This window comes from Plenodomus lingam, assembly GCF_022343315.1.
Source record: "Plenodomus lingam strain CAN1 chromosome Unknown contig_26, whole genome shotgun sequence".
Lineage (NCBI taxonomy): Eukaryota > Fungi > Ascomycota > Dothideomycetes > Pleosporales > Leptosphaeriaceae > Plenodomus > Plenodomus lingam.
The window spans coordinates 665364-690179 of NW_027093941.1; the positions used below are offsets into that span (position 1 = coordinate 665364).

At 48.2% G+C, this 24816-nt stretch overlaps 7 protein-coding genes across 7 annotated transcripts; 5 read left to right on the plus strand and 2 right to left on the minus strand.

Moving 5' to 3' along the window:
- Positions 1–618: 618 nt before the first annotated feature.
- Positions 619–7556, minus strand: IAQ61_006471 (uncharacterized protein; the record flags this gene model as incomplete). The annotated part of the gene is made up of 4 exons (XM_003845305.2): positions 619–1437; positions 1489–1809; positions 1856–6789; positions 6845–7556. 4 exons carry the CDS (start codon positions 7554–7556, stop codon positions 619–621), a joined length of 6786 nt encoding a protein of 2261 aa, XP_003845353.2.
- Positions 7557–8376: 820 nt separating this feature from the next.
- IAQ61_006472 (uncharacterized protein) lies at positions 8377–9735 on the plus strand. Its single transcript, XM_003845306.2, has 5 exons — positions 8377–8715; positions 8762–9104; positions 9160–9272; positions 9326–9407; positions 9455–9735. The coding sequence occupies exons 1-5, from the start codon at positions 8674–8676 to the stop codon at positions 9640–9642; spliced, it is 768 nt and encodes a 255-aa protein (XP_003845354.1). The 5' UTR covers positions 8377–8673; the 3' UTR covers positions 9643–9735.
- Positions 9736–10482: 747 nt separating this feature from the next.
- IAQ61_006473 (uncharacterized protein) lies at positions 10483–10808 on the plus strand (the record flags this gene model as incomplete). Its single annotated transcript, XM_066097197.1, has 3 exons — positions 10483–10498; positions 10550–10643; positions 10694–10808. 3 exons carry the CDS (start codon positions 10483–10485, stop codon positions 10806–10808), a joined length of 225 nt encoding a protein of 74 aa, XP_065952674.1.
- Positions 10809–11132: 324 nt separating this feature from the next.
- Positions 11133–13359, plus strand: IAQ61_006474 (uncharacterized protein; the record flags this gene model as incomplete). Its single annotated transcript, XM_066097198.1, has 4 exons — positions 11133–11313; positions 11617–12158; positions 12245–12766; positions 13153–13359. The coding sequence occupies 4 exons, from the start codon at positions 11133–11135 to the stop codon at positions 13357–13359; spliced, it is 1452 nt and encodes a 483-aa protein (XP_065952675.1).
- A 573-nt stretch (positions 13360–13932) lies between these two features.
- BEA3 (ABC transporter bea3) lies at positions 13933–14772 on the plus strand (the record flags this gene model as incomplete). Its single annotated transcript, XM_066097199.1, has 1 exon — positions 13933–14772. The coding sequence occupies one exon, from the start codon at positions 13933–13935 to the stop codon at positions 14770–14772; it is 840 nt and encodes a 279-aa protein (XP_065952676.1).
- A 1096-nt stretch (positions 14773–15868) lies between these two features.
- On the plus strand, positions 15869–18135 carry IAQ61_006476 (uncharacterized protein; the record flags this gene model as incomplete). Its single annotated transcript, XM_003845308.2, has 5 exons — positions 15869–16016; positions 16190–16744; positions 16793–16915; positions 16977–17238; positions 17286–18135. Coding segments are annotated over 5 exons (1938 nt in total), but the record flags the coding sequence as incomplete, so codon positions are not given.
- Positions 18136–19492: 1357 nt separating this feature from the next.
- Positions 19493–24793, minus strand: IAQ61_006477 (uncharacterized protein). The gene is made up of 4 exons (XM_066097200.1): positions 23596–24793; positions 22737–23454; positions 21700–22680; positions 19493–21648 (listed from the first exon to the last, which is right to left on the minus strand). Exons 1-4 carry the CDS (start codon positions 24338–24340, stop codon positions 19650–19652), a joined length of 4443 nt encoding a protein of 1480 aa, XP_065952677.1. The 5' UTR covers positions 24341–24793; the 3' UTR covers positions 19493–19649.
- Positions 24794–24816: the final 23 nt, after the last annotated feature.

Sequence of the window (24816 nt, forward strand, 5' to 3'; positions counted from 1 at the left end):
TACATGCACCCAGACCTGGTCCTCCTCTACTCCTCCTACTGTGTGTACTGTGTAGTGTCGCTACGAGGGCGGTGAGACTTACCATGTGCCTCGAGATGCTACGTGAATCTACTCTAGAGTCCCAGGACGCTACGTAGCTTGTGCCGTCACCGCCATCGACGCCCCTCTTGCCTACATAGGTTAGCGACATAGGCTGAAGTGAAGTATCCTCATGCGCTCGGGTATTTTCAGAGTCACAAGATTTGCGACTGCTAGACCCTATGTACTCCTAGGTACGTTTTCTGGTATCTTGACTGGATGGCTCAAGATAAGTAACGTGACTCTCAAACCAGCCGAGATGACTAGCATGTAGAGTAGCAGCGCCTCGAGGATGAGCCACAGCACCCGCCAGCATACCAGCCACACCATCAGCTAAAACACCAGCCACGGCCCCCTATAACGCCCACAGCCTCGACGCCAATAACACCAACACCACTGCCATATGACCGTCACACCAACTGGGCAGAAACCGTCCATGGATATTAGATACACACTAATTTAGTACCTGAGGTACAGGTAGGTAGAATGGTCATCAGCTATAGCAAACAACCTCGGCCAACCTGACACGACGAATACCTATTACACCAAATGACCCAACGCCTTACTCTTGCCGCACACAACCTGGGCAAGGCTACTGATAGTCCCACTAGCCAGCAATTCCAGCACCTGCATATTCGCCTCAAACATCCTCGCAATGAAGTTGCGCACCTCAATGGCCGTCAAAGAGTCCAACGGGTAGTGGCTCAACGCCCGGCCTATATCCAGTGCCTCTGGTTCCATGGCGATGACCTCGGCAATCTTTTGCACCAGCGCCTCGCACACCACCTGTGCAGCCTCTGGCCGACATGTCGCAGCCTTGAAAAGAGCACTCCATGACTTTGCTGCAGACGTGGGCGAAGACGCAGAATCAGCTTCAGCCGCCTTGAGCAAATGTAGAAACTTGGCATCGTGACTCCAGAATGGCTGCATGCTGGAGGTGATGCGCATCCCTGTTATGGCATGGCCGTTACAACTGGCCAATTCGCCTTGGATCGCAGCTTGGATCAAAGCAAGAACCTCAGCCTCACAGATGGTGTCACTACCCAGATTTCTCGCCACCTCTGCAGCCTTCTTCTTGTCCTCGGCCAGATACCCTGCGTCGGAGACGGCTGTCAGATCAATCGAAGTGGCTGAAACCCCACGTCCCACAAGATATTGCGCAAAGCCGTTCAGGAACGTATTCGCAGCTGCGTACGCGGCTTGACCGCGATTACCCACCGCGCCTGCAGCGGAGGAGATGAGGATGAAGAAGTCGAGGGCCACCCCCTCAAAAGCATGGTGGACGTTCCACGCGCCCTGGACCTTTGCTTCCACAACAGAAGAGTATTGGTCATGTGCCATCTTCTCAAACAGTACATCCTGTTACAGTGTCAGTATAGTTACATCATCAGTGGAAATCGTAGCACTGACATGGAGCACCATCGCACCGTGGATGATTCCTCGCACTGGTGGCAGATCTCTCAATCCCATCGACACGAGTTTGTCGACATCAGATCGATCAGCCACATCACAGCGACGGATCACAACTTGTGTCCCATCCTGGTTCAAGGCATTGATCTCATCCATTGCCTTGCCTTTCGCAATACCACTTCTTGAAAGTAAGACAATATGTTTGGCGCCATTTCTAGCCAGCCACCTTGCAATACTGCGTCCAAGTCCACCAGTTCCTCCAATAAGAACATAGGTAGCGTCCTCTGGGAGTATCTTATAGTCAAGATGGACACGTGGAGCCTACAATCCCGTTAGGACAATTCATGTGCGGACCCAGAACACTTACCAAGACCATCTCGTCCTCACGTGGTACCACAACTACCGTCATTTCACCCTTGAATTGTCGAATGTGATCCAAAGCCGTTGTCAGTTCCGTTATTCCGAATGTCTTCGTGCACTGAATCGCCTGAACTTTACCATATTGTAATAGTCTGGACACGTTCGCGAGGACAAGCTGTAGAATCCGTGGCTGATGTTTGGCAAGCGCGGCCATGTTTACAGTAGAAATCGAGAGTGTCTTATCGTATGACAGAGTTCCAGGTACATGACAGTCTGTTTCAATATTGACAAGACGGCCAAAGTGGGCGATGCAGTCAGAGAGCTTTTGAATATCAAAACAACCCTCATGAGTGTTGATGACAACATCGATACCGCGTCCACCAGTTACATCTTTGATACTCTCGATCAGAGCTGCTGCATCGATAAACCAGATTCTGTCTTCTGCCAGGAAGAATTCCTGCATGAGCATATCTTTCTCGCGTGCAGTGCGTACAGTTGTCCAGACATTTGCTCCTATCATCTGCGCAATTCGAACGGCAGCTTGACCCACTGCGCTGGCGGCATCATGGACCAATACCGTCTCGCTATCACCTAGTCTCACTTGATCCATCAGAGCGTAGGCTGCTGCACCAAAAGCCATGGGTATTGTCGCAGCTGCCTCGAACGAGACATGATCTGGTAATTTCATTACAAAGCAAGATTTTGCGTAAGTAACGGTAGAAAGAGAGCCTTGGGGTGTGATTGCCGCAACATGGTCACCAATCTTGGTTGAGGTGACCTTGCTTCCTATGTTAATCACCACTCCACTGCACTCGATTCCAATTGCACTAGAGTGGGTCGCGATGTCTCTTGATGAGATTCCTACAGCCTTGACGTATATTGCCACTGCGTCTTCCGGAACGTCTTTGGAAGGTGTTTGCATGTCGTCAAATGAAACACTGTGCGACTCACTTGGCGAAGAAAACACTGCTTGCAACGGCCTCTTTTGATCCACGAATCTTGCCGGCAGAATCTTTGCAGGATGAAGTTGCTCATGCACAAACTGGTTCAGAGTAGTGTTGTGGACAATGCGAGGGGTTAGTAACTTTCCCTTGCGCTCCACGAATTCAGTTTCTTGGATATCCCTGTTTTCTCGTAGAGTCATATTGAAAACTTCTGTGATCGAATGCATCCCTGCCGCGTCTGTCGTGCTGCCCTCCATGTCAAGATCTAAGGTGATAAAGCGCATGACAGTACCTTCCGAGCGTAGTGTCCGACTGAAGCCGGATATCATGTTTGAATTTGGGTTGTTGGAATCCTTGTAGCCCCTTCGGGTCACCCAGAGTATGCCTTCTACACCTTTTAGGAGGACTTGTAGCGCCTGGAACTCGTCCACACCAAGATTAGCCAGTACTGGGCGATGCAACTCAGTAAGAAATATGCACAGTTTGTCTCTCGCACCTTCTCCGACCGATAGAAGCGTGCTCAAGACCGGCTGAAGACCAGTTAAAGCAGTGATCCGACCAGAAATCGCGTCTGCCAGCTTTCTCTGGCACTCGACGTCATCGAAAATGATAACAACTTCGGAGCTGTCAGGATGTGGTGTGCTATGGATGGTTTCAATCACCGGTGGCTGAGAGGTGACTTCCCAATCCAATTTGTAACAGAGCTCGCGAGGACTTTCCATTTGTGTGTCAGAGTCTATCCCAGGGACCGCTACGAGTCCAAGACCCTCGACCGAGATCATGTGTCGGCCTTGAGCATCTACAGCGTACATTGACATGCCGCTTGATACAAAATCTGATGCTGGCGCAGACGGCTCGCAATATGCTTCTATGCATGAGTCTGTATCCTTGAGTTGACTCCCAACTGTTTTCGAGATCGTGACCTTGGCCAATGAAGACGGTAGGAAAGCTGTGCGCAAGGGTGCGTCTGCAGCTGCAACCGGCCAGTACATGGATATCAGTTGTTCTAGCAATGTAGGATGCAAGATATATCTCGTTTCCCAGCCATGGGGCATTTCTGGCATCGTAGCAGCTGGGACAAGTCTAGCTACGGCGGCACGCTGGGAGGCATGACAGTCTCGCAAGCCCTGGAAAGTGCTGCCATACGTAACACCAATTTTCGAAAGACCTTCGTACATGTCTTTGAGTGAAACAGCTGTAGTAGCTGCGTTGGATATGGCGGTCCTCTTAGCCAGCAATCTTTGTTCACTCATCAAGTGTGCACGCGCACCATCAACTTCGTTCACAGCTAAAGAAATGGCTGATACGAGGCCCGTACAATGCTCTGTCCAGCCTTTTGTCTTCGACCATGAACGTATGTTGAAATGGTGGGAGAAATGATGATTGGAGCTTTCAGGGCTGGGCCGTAAGGTGGTTGTCATCTCGAGGTCCTCCTCCGTCAGCATGACTGCACACTGTACATTTAGACCCTCGACAACAAATTGGTCATATTGTACATCTTCAGTCTGCGCCCTCTGAGCAAAAGCTTCGATTGCCATGACGATGAACCCTGATATAGGAAACATGATGACTCCTTGTATTTCATGATGCCTGAGCCATGGTAGATCATCAAGACGAAGGATGTTTCTCCATTCTGGTTCAAAGTCATTCGAATAAGGTGCTAGTATACCGATGAGATCATTTCTAATCACATTGTGGAACTTATGTACCTTCATGAATCGAGACTCATGATGAAAGGTTGAGCTATGATTCCAAGAATACCGCGGTAAATCGGTCAAGACTTGCGGCGGTCTATCGAGCGGTTTGGGGGAATTGATAGCACCCATATTAAGCTGCATGCCTTTAACAAATAGCTTTCCAGCCAGGTCAAGCGCGGTGGTGACAGCTTTCTTGTTCCTTGAGAGTACAGACGAATATGCAATGCTAGATGCTGAACTGCCAATATGCTTGAGAATTTGCTTGATAGGGCCCTGGAGCGCTCCATGAGGGCCCAACTCAATCAAGAAATTGACTCCGGTCTGACTGTCACCCACTTTCTGACACATGCTCTGCATAGCTTCATCGAAACGAACCGCACATACTAGATTTTGGACCCAGTAAGATGCATCCAGTTCGTCACTGTGGGCAAGACGACCTAGCAAGGAGGAGTGAAACCGAACGGCGGACTCTTTGGGGGCTCGTATATAGGCTAGAGACTTGGTGTATTCCTTCGCGATGTGGTTCATATGATGGGAGTGGTAGGCTGTGTCGACTTGAAGTTTCCTGGTGAACGTTCCAGGATGTTGCTCCTCGATGAGCAATTCTAAGCATGCGACTGCCTCAGTATCTCCGGAAACTGTGACACTGGAAGGGCTGTTGATACATGCCATTCGAACTTGACCCAGTGAGGACGGAATCAAGTCGATGATCGGGGTGATCACGCTTTGACCGGCCGCGACGGCCATCATGGATCCTTCGAGCAGCGGAAACCTGGCTTTGAGCTCTGGAATAAGACGACCTCTGTGGTATGCGATCGTCATTGCGTCTTCGAAGGTGATCAGATCGGCCGCATAGGCAGCTCCTATCTCGCCCGAAGAATGGCCTGCAACGGCCGAAGGGCGTACATTCCAAGATCGCAGTAACTCTACCAGAGCCAACTGGACTGAAGTGCACGCTGGCTGTGATATATGAGCAGTGTTAATCTGTGAATTATTTTCGTCCTTGTGAAGCTCCTCAATAACCGAGAAATTAGCATCCAGAGAGCGGAGATGGTTGTCCGCGCGTTCCAAGGCCAACGCATAAACTGGATATTGATGATATAGTTCACGACCCATTGCCCACCATTGCGCTCCCTGCCCAGTGAATATCCATCCAATACGAAGCTCTTCCAACTCCTGGCGTATGGGTATGATCTTGCCGCTGAAGAGATTCTGGACTAGCTCTACGGATGTAGATGCACTGATCGCAATCCGCCAGGGGTGCAAAGACCTTCTCTCACCCAAAGTGTAAGCAAGATTTCCGAGAAGGTCGTTTTCGAACACTTCCGGTCGCCGTTCCAAATAGACACCCAGATTCTGCATCGCAGTCTCTGAGCTAGATTTATCGTTTGCGGAAAGCACAAAGAGCCGCTCGGACACTTGCGTATCAATCTCTTCTTTCATGGTCTTTCTTTCTAGTGGGCCTCGCGTCATTACGATGTGCGCGTTGGTACCACCAAACCCAAATCCATTGACACTGGCCCATCGCTTTCCATACGGCCATGGCTGTTGGCGGATAGGCACTTTCAGACCCCACTCGTCAAAAGGAATATGTGCGTTGGCTTTCTGGAAGTCATAATTTGGAAGAACAAACCCGCGTTCAAGCATAAGTGCTGTCTTGAGCACTCCAGCAATGCCAGCCGCTGCTTCCAGATGGCCAATGTTCGACTTTACAGACCCAACGTACAACGGCTTTCGCTTAGTTCGACCTTCTCCGAATACTTTTTGGAGCGCTGATACCTCAATAGGATCTCCAACACGAGTTCCTGTCCCATGCGCTTCAACATAGCCGGTGTCTTTAGGGTCCATGTTTCCGTTTTTGTACACGCTTCGAATAAGTTCCTCTTGGGCTAATCCATTGGGCATGGTTATACCAGGTGTTTTACCGTCTTGGTTGATTCCACTTCCAGTAATAACGGCACGGATAGGGTCGTTGTCTTTCAGAGCCTGATCAAGGGGTTTCAGGAGGATCATGCCACATCCTTCGCCACGACCGTAGCCTGTACCGCGTTGGTCGAACGCAAAAGATCTTCCAGGCTCTCCAAATAATCGCGACATCGAATAGGATATCCAAAACTCTGGTAGCATGTTGAGATGTACACCCGCGGCAACTGCCATACTCGATTCCCCGTTTCGCAGACTTTGACACGCAGTATGTATTGCTACCAAACTTGATGAACAAGCTGTATCTACCGTAAAACTCGGGCCCCGAAAATCGAAAAAGTGAGAGATCCTATTCGACTGCATCGCCATAGCGCATCCTAGGAGGAGTTAGCTTGTGTTTGTTAATTTATGTTCCTGCAACCGGCAAACTACCTGTAGCCTGATGCATTGGAATTGTCTCTGAGTCTCGGAAGAGATCTGCTTCGTACTCGGAGAATGTCCCGCCAACGAAGACACCGACATCCTTCCCGACCACATTTTGCATTGGTATGCCTGCACCCTCAAGCACCTCAAAAGTACACTCCAAAAGAAGACGCTGTTGAGGGTCCAAGCTCACTGCTTCTTGTTGGGTGAAACCAAAAAATGGTGCATCAAATGCCTTCAGATTATGGCTGAGGAAATTGCCTCCACGCGCGTTGGTAGTGCCGCTCTTTCCAGGATTTGGATGAAAAAAACGTTCTTCGGCAAATCGGGATGATGGAATAGTCGAAAATCCCGTTCTGCATCGTGCAAGTAATTCCCAGAACTCCTCGGGCGTACTAACATTGCCTGGAAAGCGACAAGACATGCCGATAATGGCTATTGGTTGATGTTTGAGTGCTATATGCGACTTTGTGTAGCCCGACGTATAGCCATCCTCGTATCCTTTGACATAAGCGCTTTCATACAAGGGGTTGGTAGAAAGGTCATCTATGTTCGCATGCGCTTCGGGGCTGCTGATTGAGGTATCTTCTCGTTCGCGCGCAGCATGAGAAGGCAGTGTCTCACCGACGTCATCCGAACCTGCGCTTGGGGCCGTAGCAATACGCGTGCTGTTGAAGATGTTGTCGCGTTCTATAGTAGGCGTCAGAGCATGAGGCGCCATGCTAGAAAATGAAACTGCAGGCCTAGAGGAGGGTCTTAGAAGAGAAGAACAGAGGTATGGGTGAGAATTAGCCAAAGGCGAACTTGAAATAAATCGTGATTGAGGAGGGTAAATGGAAACACAAGCTCTGCCGTCACCACTGAACAGTATGTCGCAACTTGAGGAGCCTGATGTATCAACGGCGGATGACGAAAGGGAGCCAAAATAAGTCCAGATATGTACCCGCCGTGGAATTCGCTATTACCTAGATAAGCCTTCCGAGATATGCTTCTTTTGAAAATCCTTAAAAACCCTGGCTTGAAGTCCCAAGCCTCTTGCAGAGGTTTAGGGCGACTTGGATAAAAGACCAGGACCAGTTTTACATATTGAAGCGATTGGCTAGAATACCTTTTAGTCCGCAGGCAGATGAAAACCCACTATTCTTCGCTGTTATACTTATTGTGCCACTCTAGATTATGGATTGTCTGGCGTGAACGGAATTCTCTAGTCCATGAGGTGTTTCAGGGAGAAGCCCTAATGTGCTTCAGAACGTTGTTACGTGGCTCGGTACCGAGTCAATTTGCATTGCATGTCGGCATGGACGAAGCGAGATAACGCACTCGAATTTGTCATCAGCAATATGGTGGTACAGCACTTGATGAAATGTGTCCCAGGATCATGAATTCCAAAGCATGCGTCGCTGTTCTGCTGCAATTGCATTCTGCGGGCAGGTCCGGGCGGTTACACGAAGCGAAATGGGCTGAACGAAACGTGTTATCAGGTGTTATCAGTTCCGATAATTGGAAACCTGGTTGTATATTATAGGTTACCTGCACGTAACGTGGTTTAAAAACGTATTAACGCGGTTCAGAGTATATTTTCACCTTACTCGGACATGTTCGGCCCAGCGATACCTCTTTTTCAAAGTTAGTTATGCAGACAACACTTTCCTTTTTACTTACCCATTCCTCATTTCACACTCTTCCAGTGGCATGGGCACGGTAGCGAGCCTAGACCATGGATATAGCTGTAGCTATGACTAGCCTGTCGATGCACTACTTGGCGCCTGTCGTTGTCTTATGAACAGAGTCTTTGGCCGGATCGTACCAGTCGCAGTGCAGTAATCAAAAGTGCTACCATGAAGTTCTTGTGTCTACCTGGGGCCTATGGCAGTATCGAGGTCAGCTTGAAAACATCTCTAGCTTCTCATCGCTGACCATGCCTAGAAATTCAAAGTTCAGCTCGCCCCGCTCATCAAGGAATTCGAATTTGATGAAAACGTAAATTTTCACTTTATTCAGGGGACATACGAGGTCACTCCACCGCCTGGTTACGAAGAGTTCTTCGGTGGAGCTCCGTACTATCGCTTCATTGTGCCTTCGGAGTCCGATGTAGACGCGACTGATGTCATTGAAAGAATTCGCGATTTTCCTCAACTTGAAACCCCGGAGATGACTATGCGGGAACTGATGACCTATGGTGTTGCTAAGACAGAAGAGAGCGCTAAAAGAACCTTGGAGTATCTTTACGAGATATTAGAGAAAGAAGGGCCATTCGAAGGCATTTTGGGTGAGACAGGCTACAATTTCAGAACTATGTCAAGTTGAAGCTAATTAGTGTATAGGTTACTCTGAGGGAGCCACTATTGCCGGGACACTGCTATTACATGAAGAAATGCGGAGAGTCGAGGAAGGAAGACAGCCAATGTTGAAGTGTGCACTATTTTTCGGAGGCTGGGTATGTCCCAAAAAGTGACGAAGTAAACCGAGGAAGCAGACTAAAATTCGCAGCCCCCAATGACACCCACCCTTGATGGGCTGGTGCTTGCCGATCAGAGTGAACTAACAATCGACGTGTTCACTTGTCACATAAGTATGACTCCGCCCTGTGCTAGAGTACTGACTAACCTTGCGATGCAGTTGGCTCGCTGGACCCATATTTGCACGGCAACATCGCTCTTTACAACGTTTGCAATCCGGATATGGCATCCATATTCGATCACGGAAAAGGCCACACTCTTCCGCGCCATAAAGACATGGTCAAAGAGCTTGGAGATACTGTCCGTTGCATGATTCGTGAAATGGAACACAATAAGATATTACGCTAGAATGAAAGCTTGTCATCCCCTGAAAAGCCCATTGCTTGAATATATTTTATCAATTGGAACATTTCCTCAATCTGAATGAGACCCATAGACCCACTCTCCTGTTGCTCTGCCCTTTACTCGTACTACGGTGATCCTGTGAAAGAGCGATGGTACGATCAAAGTACCCTGGTCAATTTTGATGCACGGAATGCTTATTTCAAAATTTCCGAATTTGCTTTGCACACATATACGCGATTAATATTGCGAGCCAAATAAGGAAACGCATGGCCATCTTGTACAACAACTGTTCTTGCTCGCATTAGTGCATTCTTTTCTGTTTGGGGAGGGATGAGCAAGACTTAGATCTTTATAGGTCCCCACAGTGCGATCAGCCGCTTAATCTGGCCACGTTCAAGCCGCCCTTGACAACTGACGGTGAACTGAGTACAAGATTCGTATATTCGCTACAGCCATGACGCTAGTATTCTCCTGACAGCTTCCGCCAAGGCAAATACCATCATGCGACTCCACCTTTCTTTCTAGATTGTAAAGTAGGCACTAGAATTGACTGTCATCTTCGCCGCGAAGTTTTTGGGCTGAGTTCGCCAGAATCTCGATTCAACGATGCGGTCTTCCTTTAGCAAGTTGTTGCATCTACCAGCAGTTCCTCGAAACTTTTCAACATGGGCGTCAACGATGGGAGAAAACACCAAAGTCCTCTGGGTCAGATTTATCAGATTCTGGTTTTAGCATGCTCTGACATCAACTTAGAGGATCTTTACATACACTACACGCAAAGATCGAGCCATTCTTTTGATATCTTTTCTAGCATCGGTTTGCGTTGGAACCACGCTTCCACTAATGAACATTGTTTTTGGTAGGGTATTGTATCCGTCCATCAGAGCAAACTGCGCTTACACTACCTCAGCCCACCTGTTGCAAAGCTTCGCCACTATGGCAGCGAAGTCTTCTTCACAGCAAAATACCTCCTCTGCCTTTATGAAGATTATAAATCAATATGTGTAGGTAATGACGAGATTAATGGGATTTTCTGTCTCTGACGCACATATAGCTTATACATACTTTACCTTTTCCTCGGGCGCTTCATTTTAGCGTACATTGCAATTGTCAGTTTGTTCCAACACGTGAAGAGCGGCAAGATTTCTGACCCTATGTTTTCTGAATAGCTCGGGTTTCGAACAATCAGCCTCCGCATCTCGGCCAATATTCGTCTTTGTTATCTCGAAGCACTTCTTCAGCAGCCTATCTCAACTCTTGACGCACTACCGCCAGGCCAAACTACAGCTATCATCACATCCACAGCAAATACTCTTCAACTAGGTATATCCGAACGGCTCTCGTCCTTGGTACAGGCAATGACCGTGATTACTGTTGCAATCGTCATTGGCTGTATTTTTAGCTGGGAACTAATGCTTGTAACGGCAAGCGGAGTTGTAGCAATTGTCTGTTGGTATCATTTTATTACTCCACGTGTCGTAAAAAGATACGGAATGATTCAAGAAGTTGAGAGAGAAGCGGCAGGAGCTGCGGCCGAGACGCTGTTAGGTATTAAAATGATAGCAGCATGCGGGGCAGAAGATAAGTTCATCAAGAGATACCACGAAATCGTTCAACGTATCACACTCATGAGCAAGGGCTTATCGCCGATTCTAGCGGTGCAACATGCTCCAGGTATGTTTACGGCGACCTAATAAGTTTCTAGTAAGCTAATGCAAAGCAGTATTCTTTGCAACATACGCGTAAGGCAATCGTTTCCCGTCAAGTTCCCGAACTAACACTGGCAGTACCTTTGCGTTATGTTTCTGGTTTGCAGCCAAGCTCTACGCAACACCGCATAGCGTGAGTGTCACTAAGTTGATTGTGTGAGTTGGTCTTTCTTCAACTTCGGCGTTGTTCTCACTCAAATTAGCGTGCTCATGTCAGCCATGACAATACTTGCTCATATTTCAGCGGTATCAGTGCCATTGGCTTCAGTATATAATGCTATACATGCTGCATCCATATTCTTCACAATCGTCGATGCGCCTAAGCCATGCAGCGCCGGATCAAAAGAAGAGAATATAATTGCAGGCGCTGACCTAACCTTGACGAATGTCAATTTCGCGTATCCTTCCCGGCATGATGTAAAGGTCTTAAAGGGCTTAACACTTACTATTCCCGCCGGCAGAACTACAGCCATTGTAGGTCCCAGTGGATCGGGGAAGAGTACAGTTATAGCACTTCTTCAACGTTGGTACGAACTTGACGAAGTTGAGCCTATAGCAAGTTATCTCCGCAGTGGCAGTATCAAGATTGGTAACACGAATCTCAATGAGATCGATCTACACTGGTGGCGTTCTCGAATTGGCCTTGTCCAACAAGAAACCTGTCTATTCAACGACACCATCTACAAAAATGTGGAACATGGACTTGTCGGCACTCCCTGGGAATTTGCACAAGAACACCTGAAGAGAAATATGATTGAAAAGGCGTGCAGAGAGGCCTACGCTGACGAATTCATTCAAAATCTACCATCAGTATGTATTGGAGAGGATGCTGAGACAAGAAAAGGGCTTACTTTTTTTAGGGCTACTCTACTGTGGTGGGATCCATGGGTCTTCAGTTCAGCGGCGGTCAACGGCAAAGAATAGCTATTGCCAGGGCAATCGTTCGTCAGCCCAAGATTTTGGTATTTGATGAAGCGACCAGCGCACTTGATGTCAACAGTGAACGGATTGTGCAAGCCGCACTTGAAAGTGCTGCAAGGTTCCGCACGACCATCATTATTGCTCATCGGTTGTCAACGATCAGGAATTCCCATCAAATTGTGGTTATCGCAGACGGTAAAGTTGTACAATCCGGTGACCACAGAAGCCTTGTGTCGGAAGAGGGCGGTGTGTATAAGAAGCTAGTAATTGCGCAACGTATAGGCGATTCGTCTGCCGAGAAAATGCCAACTGAAAATCCTTTTCTCAAAGGGAGCTCATTAAAAGAGAAGGAAAGCTGCGAGACTATAGTCGAGTCCGAAACTACGGCTGTCGAAGGAATGGGTGATGTGGTCAAAATAAAGACAACGAGCATATTCGGAAGTTTCATGATGCTGTTGACAGAAAATAAAGATAACTGGATAGGATATTTGATCTTGGTAGTAGCTGCAATGGGCGCGTCGGGTGAGTAAAGTAGACACTGTCATTGAACAAAAGACAACGCTGATCCATATCTTTAGCTTGTAACCCCCTCCAGGCCTACCTGTTTGGTCGTCTGATCTCTTCCTTCTCGTATCCTATAGCTCTGGTTCATGGCTCAATAGTCTTCATGTGCCTAATGCTCCTTGTGGTTGCAGTAGGCACTGGTCTGAGCTACTTCGTTATTGGGTTTGTTTCCAACCTTGTTGCCGTGGTAAGTTCTGCCAGCTGCCTATGTGCACCAGTATTTACCATAGATGTTAATTTTTTTTAGCGTACCGTTACTACCTATCGAAGGGAGTACTTCAAGAATATGATTACGAAGCGGGTGTCCTTTTTCGATGAGCGCGCTCACTCGGTCGGCATGCTCACCACACGATTAGCCACTGACCCAGTACAACTACAGCAGCTAATCGGTGCCAATATGGCAATGGTGCTCATATCCATGTTTGGGCTTGTTGGCTGCACGATTATTGCTGTGTTGTGTCACTGGAAGTACGGCCTTGTGGTTATCATATCATCGCTTCCGATCATCGTAGCGGGCGGTTGGTGAGCTAAGCCCCAATCTGAGGACAATCTTCATGCACTCTAACTTACCACTGGGAATTCATAGGTACCGGGTCCGGCATGAAGTTCTCTTCGAAGCGGGAAATGACAAAGTGTTTGCAGAAAGTGCTACTTATGCTACGGAAGCGATAGGCGCGATGAGGACTGTGACAAGCTTGACGTTGGAGCATACAATCTGTGAAAGATACGCGAATCTTCTGTCAGATCATATCCACGTGTCCTGGAAAGCTGCTCGCTTCTCGTGTGCCATTTTTGCGGCAAGCGACAGTTTGGTGTTACTTTGCATGGCTTTTGCATTGTGGTAAGCCTTGGAGCGTAGGCCCTGTCCTCTTTTTCGATATTGACCTTTAAGCAGGTACGGCGGAACACTTCTCTCGCGCCTTGAAATTTCTGCCTTCAACTTCCTTGTCGTATATCTTGCGGTTATCCAGGGCAGCTTAGCTGCTGGTCAGTGGTTAAGTTTTGGACCCAGTAGGTGCTTGTTGGAAGAGCTGGTGATCTGTACTGACAGAATAAAGATATTGCGCAGGTCTCTGCGGCCGCACACCGTATTCAACTTATGCGCATCAGTGATGCCAAAAATGAGAGCGAAATCCTGGAGAGATTCAAAAATGCTCACCGCTGGTCTCTTCCGACAACTCTGTTGTGGCAAGGCGCGGATATCAATTTCCACAATATTTGGTTCACATACCCTACTCGGGATACTCCGGTCTTGCAAGGGCTTTCCATAAATATTCATCATGGACAATTCGCTGCCATCGTGGGAAGTTCCGGGTCTGGAAAGACAACATTGATTTCCTTACTAGAACGATTCTACGAACCTGCGCGGGGTTCAATCCTGTACAATGGCGAGGAAATCACTTCGATCCCCTTAAAGGTGCTGCGTAGGCGTATGAGCCTCGTCGCCCAGGAGCCTAATTTGTTCCGTGGAACGATACGGGAGAATGTATTGCTAGGCGTTGACATTGATGATGATGCTGCCAGCATGGCTTCACTGCAGCATGCATGTCGTGCTGCAGGCATACATGAATTCATCATGTCTTTGCCAGATGGCTATGATACTAATGTGGGAGCAAGTGGAGTAGCACTTTCAGGCGGCCAAAAGCAACGAATTTCGATCGCTCGAGCCCTAATCCGCGACCCTGCAGTGTTACTGCTTGACGAAGCGACTAGCAGCTTAGATTCTGAATCGGAAAGAGAGGTTCAGGCTGTTTTGGAACAAAGTGGGCGAGGAAGGACCATGATCGTCGTTGCTCATCGTCTCGCAACCGTTCAGGGTGCCGATGTGATTTTCGTGATGAAATCTGGCAGGGTTGCTGAGAAAGGGGATCACCACAGCCTACTGCGACAAAAAGGGATATATTGGCAAATGTGTCAATGCCAAGCATTAGATGTCTGACAGCTACGCACGAAGATTATCAAGGATAAGAAAAAGGTGGCCATTGAGACAACCCCCAAAGGACTTCCTGAAGTGCTACCGCTACTGATTCGTTACAAAGCAACGAAGGATTTAAAAGAACTATCATTGGAGAACGTCGCTTGTTCAATCTAGGGCCCAGAATTTCCACATATAGTATGCTTTCCCTACTTAAGCCCCTCTTCAGTCAGCGCTGGCAGCTCATTGGAGTCACTGATTCGAAATGACTCAAACTGGGTCAACAATGTTGCATTCCATTATCTGCATCTTGGTGTCCGCATGTAATGATACCGATAATGCATAGAGTCACCGCTTGAAGCTAGGTTAACAGTAATCCCCAAGGGATGATGACAGCTTGTTGTATTCGAGGCATAGGGAGGCTAAATCCTAGGTCATACGAACCTCATCTATCTCGGACTCGACTATAGATTCATTAATGTCTAAAAGCAAACTTCGATCTACTTTGGCTGAGCCCGATTAATGGAACGTTTATACCAGCCGTGGGTTCTCAGCCTGACAAGAATCTAACCAAGGTACAGGGTAATGAGCATCAATCAGAAGCAATACTAATACACTCCACAGATTCAATGCCGAAACAGGAATCTACTCCTGCATAGGCTTGGACGTGTAGCAGCTGAACAACTATCGTCGTATCGTTTGGAGGCATTCGAGATGTTTTAATTCTTTTCAGGGTTATAACAAATTTTCAATGGAGAATAAACTTTCGAACAATGAGGCGTCATGGATGCATTTGGTAGCAGAGCCAAACGTACTCTAGACACTCGTAAGGTGGCGCGCACACTGTCATCAAGAGATCACTGCGCAATCTGGATCGCTCTAAGGGGCTTCAGCATCCATCGTTGTCGCACGGTCTGACGACCAAAGTAAATTCCTTCGTGGACTTAGCATTGGCAATAGTATTTATAGACGACTTCCTCGTAGACTAACAACGCTTCTTGCACGGAACTGAACATAATAACTATGATAGTCATGCCAGATTATGGAGCGTCGTCGCGATGTATCAACCAAAGATCATTTTTGAATGCTTGATTCCTGACGCCAAGCCCATTCTATAGGTCTTTGGAATGTCCACAATGTGTGGAGAACACTTCGTATCAAGGTGTTTGTCGCTCTGACATGCAAGGAGAACTGGATCCATGCATGGGAAATCTATGGGCCAGACGATAAGCTGTTATCTGTACCTGTGCATGCCTGTATTCATCCTGGTAAGAATGCACTCATCGTCTCCCTTGTAATTACCTGAGGTTGATCCTTGTGGCATTGATTTTGAGGTATCAGCGGCCCGGCCCCGAAAGATGGTGTCTCGATTATTTCATCGCAACAATCCGATTCTCCTAGACATCAGGATTTTCTAATCTCATTGTATGTTCTGTATGAGTTATGAGGGCACCATGTTGTACAAAGTCTGGACTACTCGCACTCACATGCTTGCCAATGGCAATCGCCGCCCCTAACTGCCCCTTGATGGGACCTGAGTTCCCCCCTCCACAGCGTTTGTCCCAGCACCCTATCTGGCAAAATGCACTAAATAATATCACGGCTGTTTTAGAATACATGGACAACGGCAATATCGCCAATACCGATGCTTTCTCTTATTCTATCCAGGTGTTCTCGACCAATCCAGGCAAACCCATTCTTTGGGAACGACACAAAACCGCGAAGAATTTACCAACAGAGAATTTGGGCGTCAAAAAAGTAGATGGTAATACTGTGTATCGATTGGGCAGTGTTTCAAAGGTGATAACTGTGCTGGCGTTTCTTGCGGAAGTGGGTGATAGTTACTGGAATATCCCCGTTAGCGATGTTATACCCGAGCTGGCGAAGTACTCAGGGCAATCTACTTTGCCCGGTTTTGACCGTCTCCGAAAGACGTCTTGGGACGATGTAACGATAGGCTCACTGGCGGCTCAAACTTCTGGTATCGAACGCGACTGTGAGTACTTGGCAAGTTTGACAAGGATCGTGCTTAATCTGTTACCAGATGGGGTCTTAGGGGAGCTCACCGAAACGGAAGATGTCCCAGAGAAGTGGTTAGGGGGGTTCCCTATTCTTTCAGCTTCTGCGCTTCCACCTTGTGGGACATGGCCTCTGTGTTCGAGAGCAGGTAGGCTCTTGTCTTCTTCCTCTCCGCAAACAAAGCTGATATATGGACGCGATCCGGGCAGAATTTTTCAAGGGTCTCGAGAACATGTTCCCTTCATATTCACCCTGGCAGACGGCAACTTACTCGAATATTGGCTATCAACTTTTCAGCTATGCCCTTGAGAGCCTCACAAAGCGCAAGTTCGTTGATATCCTAGATGACAAAATCATAAAGCCCCTGGGACTTAAACGAACATACTACGAGAATGCGCCTGTGTCAGTTGGAATCATACCGGGAACCTTAGAGGACACTTATTGGAACGCTCATCTAGGCGATGCAAGCCCGTCAGTCACACCAAACCTGAAAGAATCCGCAGCTAATGCAAGTTTAGTGGTGGTAACATGTATTCATCACCTAATGATCTCTCCGCAATGGGTCGTGCCATACTATCATCCAAACTCATCAGGCCATCTCTAACGCGTCGCTGGCTGAACCCGGTCACTTTCACGTCTGATTTTGCAGCCGCAGTAGGCGCTCCATGGGGAGTTCGGCGGATACAGCTTGCAAAGGATACACAACCCCATCGTACTTTAAGTGTTTTCACTAAAGCAGGCAGCTTTCGTCAGTATACATCATTTCTAACATTACTACGCGACTTTCAACTTGGATTTACAATAATGGTAGCTGGCAAGCCTGCTTTGAACAACTTCTTGGGTGCGGATCTATTAGGGGCCTCACTGATCCCAGCCTACGACGCCGTGGCTCGTGATGAGGCAGACAAGCTCTATAGTGGCATTTATGTTGGTAGAGAAACTGCAGACACAGATCCGGCAACAAGGTCATGGCTGACGATAAGCACGGATCCAAACAAGCCTGGTCTCGGCGTCGATAATTGGATTAGCAAAGGAACTGATATGATCGAGATGGCCATTAAACTGCAGAGTGGCGTGGATCAGAAACCTTTAAGGCCAGAAACGCGACTCTACTACACACAGCTGGAGTCCCAGACGGCGGAGGGTGGAAAAGATCAGGCATGGAAAGCCGTTTTCGAAGATACCGGTGGACCAACAAGCAGGAGACAGCCGTTCTCCACTGATTGTGGCTCGTGGGTCGGCATAACGGGTATCACCTACGGTTCGATGCCCCTCGATGAGTTCGTCTTCAATTTTGACAGTGTCGGGAATGTAGTAAGTGTGACTAATTTGGCGTTGAGGTCAACATTATACAAACTCCAAGTATAATATAAGAGGGAAAAAAAATTCGCTGTCCCCTCCTCGCTTTTTTATTTTCATTGCCACCCATTATTGTATCTAGTATCACTGGCATCTTACACTGCCTTTGACCCATAACAAATTATAGTAATTACTTACAACTAGCTACATCTCTGATGGATCCATGTAACACGTATTGGTACTGGGCTTCTCCGTCAAGGTAGAGAAGTAGAAATGAATTAAACTTGAGTCAGATCACGGGGATCAGGTACTTTGGCCCAACGGCACGAATGTTCAATCAACGCTATTTCCTCCAGCAGTCCTTACGCAACTTTACAGGTAGGTTATACTGGAATGCCTCTATAATCTCAATGTGGGCCACGATGAAAGTCATGGGTCTTTTGTAGTAATTTCGATTTTCGTGTGGTGAACAAAATGAAGACCTCGATTCAGTATTCATGAGCAATCGCAAAAGACACTGAGGAGAGACACATCATTTTGTGAGCCTGGCGGCTTCAACTCCATTTGGGTATTGCTTCCCTTAACTTCTTCAGAAAAGGTATATTAAAAAAAACTTTGGGCCTTTATAAACTTATCGGACTTCAGTTGACCCCGCCCCGCGCGCCCCCCCCTCTCCCCGTCCACAAGTCTCAATATCTAGTAAAGTAGATTATATAATATGCTCATATTCTTATCAAATATATTGAAGATAGAGCTATGATTTGGTGGAAACAACATGTTATATTAACATCCTCCGTACTATCTTCATAATTCTTCGTAGAGCCTCCTTGGATCATTAGTCAATGCTGCTGAAAAACAGTCTTATTCATGTCGTAACCGCAGCTCAACGCTGTAACCCCATGGAATCATGCACACCAATCCTTTTATTGAAGATGTTCCAGGTGGCTGTATTATTTTAAATGTCAAGTTTGGGGACTCACCTGATACCTAGGTATTTGTAGCAGAGAATAGTCAAAAGAGTTGAGCCGCGAAATTCAGATCATAGGTCAGAGCGATAGGATCCTGCTATCTTGTAGGGTCGCAATAGTTAAGAAAGTGAGGTGGAGGTGTTTGCATAAATTGACGCAACTTATTTTAGGGGGATGATGGCATGAGCACTACTGCATTAGTGACTGCCAGAAGTGTGCGAAATCTAAAAGTGCTGTTGAACCAGATGATATTTGGCGACAAGTCAGCAATCGACAATTTCTCGTCCAATGGTCAAACAAGCACTTGATCTCAGGCAGTATACTCGTCACTCAACTCGCTCGCTGGTAAGAAGCGGTCACTTAAAATCGCTGCCAAGATCCAGGAATATCAGTTGTGCGTACTGCACGCTTTTCAATTTTCTTTGTCTCTTGGGTGGTTGTTTAAGGACGAAACAACGCCACAACGGACTGAAAAGAACGCTGTAATATCTCATGGTCATAGTCAATTCTTATTCCTTCTGATACTCTAAAGACCAGGAACACTTGAGGACAATCAAGTTCCAGAGCGTTCCTCAACGCAAGACCACTTTGATCAAACATCGAGTTGGCGATTGCTCATCTCGCTTTTCCGGTAGCCCGTTCCTTGATCCTTTCGTCCTTCTCCCACTTTTCCTTAAATATCCTTGAAAACAAGTCCAGCCACTCTTTCTCGCGTTCACTTTGTTGACGCGCAGGGTTCTTCCAACTCGACGCCAAGATTTCCTTGACACGACGTCTCAACACCTTCAATGCGACCGCCACCCTTCCATCTTTGACGGCAAATCGCAACACATTGCCTGGTAAGCTGATCACACCTGCATGGAGTTTGAAGTCCACGTCAGCTGCTGCCATAAGCACCAAAGGGAGCGGATACGTGACAGAGGTCGAATGGGCGTTGTAATACTTGTTGCTCGACTGCATGATGTGATAGTACGACAGGAAGCTAGCAGTGGCGCAGCCTTTGTTGACCGATGTTGGGGCTAAGCTAACAGTCTGGTTGTTGGAGATGTTACGCCATCCCCTTCCTTCCCGTGTCAGAAGCTTTGGGTAGAAAGCAGTTGCGATGACAGAGTTGACGAGAAAGTCGTTCTCTGAATTGATGTCGTACCGCGCTGGAACTTCGACGAACATGCGATGTGATGTCGTGCTGCGGTAACGACTCAGCCTACGGCGTTCATCTGGTGAAAGTTGCAAGAAGCCCGCTTCAACGAGTGATGAGAGGAGCTGTGCCTTGAGATCCTCAATATTGCCTAGGTTCTGGGCACTTAGAAAGTTCTGATGGCAGAAGTGCGTTTCGGATCGTCCTGGTGTGGTACAGACCACTCTCCATGCTTTGTACGCGTTATACATGGTCAAGAGATCAGAATCCCCTTTCTTGAATGCTAATCGAGCTATATCGGCACGCTGCCTTGCACCAAACGGCGTCAAAAACGGAGACTTGGATGACAGCATTGCTGCTATGGTGGTAGCGACGTCAACACAGGCAAGTGTGCTGGCAAGAATCACAAGTTTTCCAAGATGGGCATCCAAGGGAAGTTTTGCTATCTGTCGGCCAAGTGGCGTGAGTTCTTCCCCGGGCGTGAGTGCATCGACTTCGATCAGAGCGTCAATTGAACGTCGAATGTTTTTCGAGGATGGCGGATCCAGAGCCTGAGCAAGGGTAGATTCGATGTCGCCCAGTTTACAGATCTTAGTGCGCATAACGAGATCCTGGAGAGATAGTCGCAACATTTCCGGTGTTTGCTGTTCAGCCATGAGGGTATCGTGACGATATTTTGTAAACAAATGATAACATAATCCTTCTTGGACACGTCCAGCACGGCCTCGGCGCTGCTTCGCATTGGCTTTGGAGATGAATGACTGTGTCAATCGCGATAATTGTCGGCGTTCATCAAACCGCATCTCCTTGTGTTTACCAGTGTCGATGACGCAAGTGATGTCCGGAATAGTTACACCAGTCTCGGCAATATTTGTAGCGAGAACAATTTTTCGTATCTGAGGAGGTGGTATGTAGAAAGCCGCTTGCTGGTCTTCGCTTGAAATAGTGGAATGTAGCGGATATATGTACCAATTCGCGTCGAAGGATGGATGCCCAGTCAACATCTCATTGAGCTGGCGGATCTCAGCAATTCCGGGAAGGAATACCAAAATGGCTTTACTGAATTGGACCAGCCGAGAGTCGAATGCTACTGTCTCGATGAGTCGGACAATGAGATCAAAGTCTATAGCATATTCATCGTATGTTGATAGCACTTCGCGTGTTCTATGACTATAACCTGACAATTTTTGCGGTATGCCAGATTTGTCTGTTTTGATCTCGTCGTCCTCAACATCGCTGGTTGAGCTATTCTGAGTTGCTCCCGAGGATGCAACATAATTCGTCAGCTCAATAGCATCCTCAAGATATCGAGTCTGAACTGGAAAAGTACGTCCGGGTACAGTCAGAATCGGAGCATTGTTGAGGTAGCTCGAGAAACGCGCCGCGTCGACTGTGGCACTCATAAGCACAACCTTCAGCTCAGGACGACGCTCCATCAAGGAGCGAAGAATTACAAGTAGGAAATCGGTATCGATACTGTGGTTCAATCAGTAAGTTAAGTTTGAGGGAAATTGCACTGTACATCACCTTCGTTCGTGGACTTCATCTATGATCAGATGGGTAACTTCGCGCAGATCGCCAGTCGACTCCAGCATACGCAGCACTACACCAACTGTCGCATACACAAGACGCGTCTGCGATGAAGTTTTGCTCTCTAGTCGAATTGCATAACCGACAAGTGAACGCATACTTCCAAGATCGCGTGAAGCTTCCCCGAGCTCTTCGCTGACACGCTGTGCCAGGGAGATGGCCGAGATACGGCGTGGTTCCGTACAGTATACTTTACACAACCTTCCCTGGGACAGCTCATGCTCTAGTATAAAAGACGGAATCTGTGTGCTTTTCCCGCAACCTGTTTCGCCGCAGATGATTGTGACCTGTGCCCGGTCGATGGTAGACAAGATGGCCCCACGGAAACCAAATACAGGAAGATTCATCCGACCCACTAGCATCTGCTGGTAGGAAGAACTGCTTACTTTCTGCTGCCACAGATCGATTAAGCCATCGACTTGGCGCACTGGGGTGCTGTAACCAGAATTCGATGCGCTCGACGTTGTAGCAGCTGAATTTCGCATCTTGAATCGGTTTGTCAGAACCACCCCATCAGACTCTTCGACGTCGACTTGATCTCGAACAATTGAGCGATACCGTTTGACAGATTGGCGGTCTATGGCATCTAACCGTGTTCTGCGATATTCCAAAAACTCTCTATAGACCTCCCTCCAATTACTCGGTAATCGCAAATAAACCTTCTCTTCTTTGGGCAATACAGCTGAGATAGAGAAAAGAGCTGCAGTTGATATATAGTCCTCACTTTGATCAATCGAGATGGCGGCTACATGCATCGCCTCAAATCTCATAATACGTCCACTTCTGTGGCACGAAACACTGGTCATATCACGGTCGTATTCAACATCGAAGTCTTTGGACCAGGTGATGGTCAATGAATGTCGACATGTGTAGGTAGTTTGAGAAACCATCTTGTAGGTCAGGCGCGCGTTGGGGTCTCTGCAGGCACAGGTTAATTAATGAGACCTCAATGGCGGAACTAAATGATTGCATACCTGGAACGAACCGCCTCTTCGAGCACCTTTCGCGGGCTCAGGCCACCTGCTTTACCAAAGTCGCGCAATGATATGGCACTAGAATTCGTTACGGCAGAGTCCAATTCTACCACCGGAGCATCTGAGACGGTAGAGAACATATCGCCCAGCAAAGCATCGTCATCGTCGATGTCGCGGCTGTTGATACCGTCAGAAGCTGCTTCAGGAGATACCTCTACTTCTGGCTCCATAGCTATCGCATTCGTCTCTTTCTTAGGACTTGCATGTCGAAACTCGGAGCAAAGTCGTTTCGCAGCTTGGATTTGGGCAATCTCGTTACGTTTGGTCGGCCAGCGCGCCTCAGCTTCATTTTCATCGAACAGGGCATCGGATCGGAGCTGCTGTAGTTGAGAGAGAAGTTTACGCGCGGCCGGTGATTGCGGTGTTGCAGGTCCTGCCTTTCTAGACTTGGCCCCGCGAGTTGACTTGCGCGAGGTCGTGTCGTCCAACTGTGGATCAATTTCGTAGAGTTTAGCTCTGATTCTTAAATAGAGAGGGATAAGCTCGTCTAGTTCGAGATCACTGTCCAAGTCGCTGACCTGAACGTCGTCGTTAACCGCGCCCACAGGCGTTGCGATACTAGGCGTAGATGAGCCCGAGACCAATTCTCTTTTTGTGTCCTTGTTCACCAGAGTGGACGAGCGATCTTGGTCCGTCCCCGAAGCTGATGGATGTTCGTCTGAACAGAAATTAGCCAAGCGCAGAGCTAGCTTCGTGTCACTTTGCAAAATGCAGAAGATGCCGTGGCAATGACCGCAGCCAGAAGCTTGCAGAATTCATTGTCCCCGCAGAGCCTATCGAAGAGAAGTTCTTTGCTTACCCAAACCCGGACCATCCAGTGCGTCCACAGTGGGACGTTTTGGTCCGTCCTCATATGTGAACGAGTGGTCTTCACAGTGGTCCAATGCAAGCCATTCCAGTGATTCCTGGAGTCCCCAAACAGCAGCACTGGCATCGATGCTAGCAGCATTGGCACAGACCCATATGAGGACTGGCTGAATATGGTCTCTGGAGAAGCCAAGCTCCCGAAGGGTGAGATCCAAAGTCCACAGTCGCACCATGGCATCCTCTTCACTGGAAATTTTCAAGAGGGGCTGCTGGCCCTGACGTCTGTTTGAATCGTTCGACTCGGTCTGGGCCAAGGAGACAATGCTGTCGAGAAGGTCACGGGGAAGCCAATCGTGGACTGCCATAGCATGAGACTGGCCACGCAGCACTCGGCGGTCGCTTCGCAGCTTCGTAGCATGGCGATTGGCCTCTCGCCGAATCCTAGGAGCGTGCTTCTCGACGAGTAATTGGAGTTCATCTCGCTCTAGCTGGGCTTCAAGCTCTTCTGGTGTTTGAACAAGATCTTCTGTCTGGGAGGCCGCGAGGTAGGAATCAATGTGATTGGCAGGTGCAACTGCTGGCCCGCTTTCCTTGGGGAACGTCTGTGCGGTAGTAGTAGTAGCCGCCGCAACGTTCACAACATCGGCTGCGAGCCTTTCCGCTTTCGGTTTGCTTGGGATGGACGTTGTTGCAAAGCCACGGGCAGGGTTTCCTGCGGGCTTTTTCTTTTTGGCCATGCAGGGAGGAAAATGGATCAAAGACGGATACTGTAGGAATACAATAAGGCCAGGGGCGGGGTCAAGGGGTGGCCAGGCGGTTTTGTCTGCTGTTGAGCCTCTCGTATTGAGTAGATGGGGGCTTGATCTTTTGCGAGATCAAGATTGTGCAGGCGAGAGACGATGGTGGGACGCATCAAGGGCGCAATTGAGTTCAGGCACGGCGGGCGACTTTGTCTCGAGTACTGTGTAGGTATGTAGGTCAGGAGTGACACTGGTTAGGTACCACAAGTCAATTGCGTCGGTGTCGGTGTGCGCGCAAGGCGGGTGTTGGTGGGGGTGTTGGTGGGGGTGTTGGTGGGGGTGGCGGCAGACTGAGTAGGCTCCACTCACCCATGTCATGTTGCGTTGTAGTCCCATAGTACAATACTCCAACGATGCCACAAGTAGTAACCTAAAGTAGGTACACAGTACAGCAGACGATATGTGAATTGTAG